We start from the raw sequence: 6,000 nt of genomic DNA, 5'->3' as shown, positions 1-6,000 counted from the left end.
AAGTGAACATTTTTATCAACATGCATTTGGCAAAACATTTCATACTACGGTTATTTAGATAAAAATGTTTTTACCAAATGTAAGCATCTAATGAATATATGAGATTATATAATTTGATCGAAAATGTAAAGATTGGGTAATAATCGTGCTTTGAAATATGAAGCGAACATTGAAAAGACTTGGACAAAACCACCATTGCATAGTTCTTCAATTCAACACTTTAAGAACTAACCATAAAAATCCAAAAAACTCAAGGGCATCCGTGATTCCGTATAGTTCATCTACCATTTGATTGTTGCTGCATTTATGCTTCATGAATTAAGTCTTACCATACATATTATTATCAGACGAAAGTAAAATATTTAAAAAACTTACACAAAAAAACAAACGTAGGATTAATACGTCCAGTATTACATAAAATGACTTGACCATAGAATAAACCCCCAAAAATTGATGTTTCCGTCTCGAACTTCCAGTTTGAAGTCAATTTCGGCCCCTCTTCTACCCCCTTCCTTTATTTCCTCCCTTTCCTTTAGTTCCTGAGCTTTTTACAGATCCTTTACCCTTTTGGTTTCCCTTCTTCCCTTTCCCTTTTTTGTTCATTCCCTGTTTTCTAGCATCCTTTTTCATCCTTGGATCAACAAGTACTTTCCTTTTACCAGGCCTCACTTGGACCCCTTTCTTAGCCACAACATACTCCTTTTCAGGTTTCTTGGGTGCCGCTTTCTTGTAAAGCTGTTCGATCATCTTCCTCTTTGAACGATCTGAGATTTCTGTCTGGTCTGATATGGAATTCGCCTTTTTCCGAACCTTCTCTAGCTGTCTAAAGGTTTCCCGTTTCTTTCGGGCTTTGGCTTCTGCCACCTTCTTAGCAGGACGTGCATCGATTTCTTTAAACTGCGCCCTCATTGCAGCTACTTCCTCTTTTGTCACAGGCTTAATTGGTTGGCGATGCCTTTTTTCTTCGTCCAGGAACCACTTTGGTAGCCCCTCATCGTGAAACATATATTTGTTATACGCATCATCAAGCATGTCTTCTCTCTGTTTTTTCGTCAGCATTTTTTTCCCGCATGCCAATATTTCTGCTTTTGTATCAATGCTATCATCATCTGAGTCATCCTCATATGATGAATCACTTGAATCCGTTCCTGTAGCAGGAACTATTTCAAAGCCATCTTCTACCTTGGATGATTGGGTCATCTGGGATCGGCTCTTCTTATGACCAATGGGTTCTTCAAATGAGTCTTCAGTTTTCTTCGCAGACACCCTATGTTGTTCGATTGGCTTATCTATCGGAGTTTCATCCTCGGAATCATCCTTCTCCAGTTCTTCATGTCCATCTGCATCCATAAAGACATCTTGACTGAACCATTGTGATGCAATTTCTTCTTGAGAAGGCGCATATTCATTCTGTGGCAACAATAGTGGATTTGCTTCACGTTCATTCTTTTCATTGTCCGAATCTTGACCAGAGTGAACCATGCTATCATCACCTGTAATAAATAGTACACCAATTATTTGTGGCAAAGAAAATCTGCTTAGATTTTTGTGCTACAGTTTTCCTAATAATGACAATACCTTCAAAAGTTGGTCATCATTTGAGTAAGCCTGCTTTAACCTTTTCCTCTGTTTTGTACTTCCTTCTTTTTTAGCCATAAACCTTTCGTATGCTTCATCAAGCAATTCATCCACGTGCTGATCGTACCTGAATGTAAGATGGATCCATTCAATTATTGAAGTACAAAGGCCTCTCTCAAATTGCTCAAGTTGACAAACATAAAAAGCTCACCGTTTACAATCTTCTCCAGAGTCCACATCACTGGATGTGTACCCTTCAGCTTCATCATGGCTTTCTTCGCTTTCAGAATTCCTCACTTCATCAATATCATCTTCATATTCATTATTTTCAACAGCCACGAGATCTTTCTTTCCCTGAAAAAAAATTAAAATAAAATGTTTGTCTATTCAATCATACATCCAATCTATACATGATTTTCTTTCCATTTCATTGTCCCTTTGGGTGAGGCAAAGGAGTTGCATTCACTGCTTGAATGGTGTCACTAAGACATGCATTAGTTTAAAGGACGAGGAAGTAAAAACAGAAGATCAAACTACGGAGCTGAAACAAAAGACGAGGCAAATGCTGAAACAAGGAAAACAATATCACTACCCAAAACAGTACCAAAATACCAAATTGAACAACATACCTTGATGGAAGTCAGAGAAAACAACTCCTGATCAATGTAACCATCTTCCATTGCATCTGTCTGCTTGCCCAACGCTTTACGAGCTTTGTCCTTCAAAAATTTGGATAAAAAACAGCCAAATCAAAGGCACATTTGAGCAATACAGGTAAAATTATTCAAATGAAACATAATATATTCAAGGAGAACGAAAAGATCTAGTGCAAATGCAACACATAAAAATGATTATGAGATGATGCAATGGATACACAGTAGAGAACTTCGGTATAGTTTATGGTAAATTTGATATCATATGAACAAAAATCAAAAGATTTGAGTGGAAATACAAAAGCTGGCACAAGAAGCTGTGTGAAAAAAGTGACTACAGCTCAAAAAAGTAAGGGCGCAAAAGATGTCAACAATTCACAATCAGCGCATCTTGATATGTTGGGGAAACCTTCCCAAATAATGACACACATCATTCATCATAAATCTCATTTAACATAAAAAAGAGAATAGAAGAAGGAATTTTTTTTTCATACAACTAGATATTACCTTGGATCGTCTTTTATTTAGCAGTTTCTTTGCTCATTTCTTCTTACGATCCATGGCATTTGTTAGCTCTTCCATTTCATTGAGAACTTTCTCATCTTCGTCTTCCTTTTTCTCCTGTTCAGGAGGAGTGGTAGACGTGCTCTTTTCTGAAAGAGACAATGCCTTCCTGATATGCATACGCCACCTGAAAGACAAAAGAAAACAATTGATGAAATTGAACAACTATCAAAGGAAACAATTGTTGTCCAATTTCTGATATGTTATCTATTCAGTAAATCTCACTTTAAAAGATGCTTAAAATCTTGCTTTCCCAGAACACGAAGATTGATCGAGCAAAACTTGCATATTTTATAAATGAAAGCTCGATTTAAATATCGCAAGTGCACGATAGTCAAGTTATAATAAACGTAAGTGAATACGAGTATCGTTCCACAAGGACTGCGTTACACTATTTTTTATTTTCAAGTAAAATTTCTTTAGCAACGATAAATTGAGTTGATGATTAAACTAATGTAAAGTAAACAATTAAAATAATTAAATTGCAAAGAAAACGTGTTCAAGAACGCAATGATTAATTTGGATTAAATCAAATGAGAAATGAATTGGTTGGGAATTATCAGTTCACCTACCACTCGTGATTAAATAATTACACTCGACTTTTACTCGTGCGTTCGACGGAATTCCCTAGACTAATTAATATACTATGTCGAGCTATATTAATACTAATCAAAAATATGCAGTACTCAAGTGTCCTCAAAGATTTAACAGTTCAAGATTGCATTACATTCTATGGAATCCACTAGCTTTCATTCGGGTGAACTATCACTATCGACACGTACCCAATTCCGTATATCTACTAAATTTATAAATCCGTGGTTTATACTATTTGATCCTATTGTTAACTATTCTATCGAACTCATCAACAACATGAAATAATCAAAGGAAGTTAGCTAGGCTTCGATTCAAACACGAAAGAACAATAGCATAAACAATTCACTAATGAAAACGTCGAGAAATAATGTTAAACACCGAGTACGGGGTAGGATCCCTTCAAATCCCAACAAATCTAGAGTTTAGCTACTGAAATTCATGATAAAAACCAACAATCAATGTAAGAAATAAAATACTGAATAATGAAAATACTAAAGATGACGATGGATGACAGCCACGACGCGTGGAAATCTCGAGGTCTTCGAAATCTCCTTTGCTCCTAGCCTCCTCTCCAAGAAAAATGATGAAAAGTCTGATAAAAGATGAAAAACGGCTGCTGTTCTCGTGTGTTAGGTTATGGTGTAGGATAGAGTCCCTAGAAATTTGGAAACAAATCTTTCTCAATCTCGCTTCTCGCTAGGGCGGTATATTTTGACCGCCCTAGCGAGAGGTCCTCGAATAAGCTTCCTCGAGCATGTCCCTGGTTTCGCCGGGGCGGTCACTTTTGACCGCCCTAGCGAGACACTTATGCAAAATAATCCTCGGCCAGACCACAATGCTCGCTGGGGCGGTCACTTTTGACCGCCCTAGCGAATCCTCTTCGACATTATGCCAAAGTTTCTCCCACTCTTTGGTTCAATTCCTACAAAATCACCACAAAATACACGAGGTCAGTCAAATGCTAAATAATGCTAAAAAGATGCAAAATTAAACTAGACAAATTAATATGATGCATGAATGCGACTCAAAACCAACACTAAAAACATGTAAAAACGAGTCCTATCAACCCCCTCATACTAACCTTTTGCTCGCCCTCGAGCAAAATAGGTTAAAGCACGAGATTCTAAACAAACACAACAAACACAAAATACTCAAACAAGAAATAACCAACACAAGTAAATGTCAATGGTGAGTTAACACTTTTATGCCCATGCCTCAGTGAACTTTCCCACATACAAATCATAATCAAGTCAAATCACAAACGAATACTCATTCTCATCTACACATAAATCTCGACACTAATTTGAACGTGTGTGTGTGTCATGATGGGTCTAGTCATTCGTACTTCAAATAGATCAATCATCCGATCATGCGAGTCACTCAATTAGCACTTCAATACAAGTCTCACTAGCATGCACCCCCGTGTCCATTTATCACTAACCATAATTTGAACTTTATTCGATTCTTAAGTGCAGAGAAGGGTGTCGAAAAGAAGGAAAATAAGCTCAAGTGGCTAACAGTCGGGAGTACACCGATCATTTTCATTGTGCAATCGTCAAGACTTTTCGTCTGACTTTCCTCGTCTCCTTACATCTCCAACTTTTAGCCCAGGAATAGAATTTCATTCTTTTTATTTCGGCTCCCCCTCACCTTACATCTCCACCAATTTTTTCTTTTTCGATATATTTTTTTTTTGATGCACAATTTTCACACGTGTACTCCCTAGGCTAAGAATATATACTTTGGATTACAGCTGGTTAGGAGTATGATATTTTAATTCAGTGCATTGAAAAAGGGGGTATATGTGAAGTTCAAGGCAAATCACATGTTCTCATTCAAGGTCCCAATTAGTGACTTATTTTCACGGGTTTACATCCTAAATCAACTCATAAATGATGCCTTTCAAGTTAACCACACAAAACCTTCAAATTTCACCATTATTCCTACAAAATTCTAGTCCCCACACATATGTGCTCAAAAAGTTCAACTTTGTGCCAAAATTCATGCTTTAACAATCAAGAGTACCATTCATGAGGTGACCCAATCAATACTTTTGTATACTATCAATTCAACATCATCATTGGCTCATACATTATGTCTTCTCACCATAAACGACACCAAATAAAAGAAATGCAACAATTTAAAACCAATTAACTAAGCAAACATAACAATCTACCCCCCTCATACTAAAGTTGTGCAATGCCCTCAGTGCACAAAACGAAACAAACACTAAAAACATAAAAAAAAAACTCATGAATTTAAATGCAAAGATAGAATATGCAAAATAAAAAGAAAGGGGAAAAAGTAAACTCCCCTGATCAGAAATCATCCTCCTCCTCATTCTCCGGCGGTGGAACTCCCTCTTCAGCTGCTGGGGGCATATGATAATTGTACTGAAATTGGAAGGGTGGCGGGTATGTGGGTGTAGGTGGCCGTCCGGAAGTTTCGATGCCCAAATGAGTTGAGATCCCCTGCACCAGGTGTTCGATGTTCTGAATATGTGCCTGATTAACGGCCCGGTACTGCGTCTGATAATGGGCCCAATCGCCCAATTCGGCGACGCGATCTCGCATGGCATGGCGGCGTGGCTGCGGGGGTGGTGGTGCATGTC

The 6,000-nt window shown here is 37.6% G+C and overlaps 1 protein-coding gene across 1 annotated transcript; it reads right to left on the bottom strand.

Moving 5' to 3' along the window:
- Positions 1–203: 203 nt before the first annotated feature.
- Positions 204–3,064, bottom strand: LOC142526798 (uncharacterized). Its single transcript, XM_075631398.1, has 6 exons — positions 3,021–3,064; positions 2,739–2,922; positions 2,208–2,297; positions 1,790–1,932; positions 1,579–1,705; positions 204–1,494 (listed from the first exon to the last, which is right to left on the bottom strand). Exons 3-6 carry the CDS (start codon positions 2,256–2,258, stop codon positions 502–504), a joined length of 1,314 nt encoding a protein of 437 aa, XP_075487513.1. The 5' UTR covers positions 2,259–2,297; positions 2,739–2,922; positions 3,021–3,064; the 3' UTR covers positions 204–501.
- Between the last annotated feature and the right edge of the window lie 2,936 nt (positions 3,065–6,000).

This window comes from Primulina tabacum, chromosome 15, assembly GCF_025594145.1.
Source record: "Primulina tabacum isolate GXHZ01 chromosome 15, ASM2559414v2, whole genome shotgun sequence".
NCBI lineage: Eukaryota > Viridiplantae > Streptophyta > Magnoliopsida > Lamiales > Gesneriaceae > Primulina > Primulina tabacum.
Note: the sequence above shows the minus strand (reverse complement) of the source record. Positions and strands in the feature narration are given on the sequence as shown.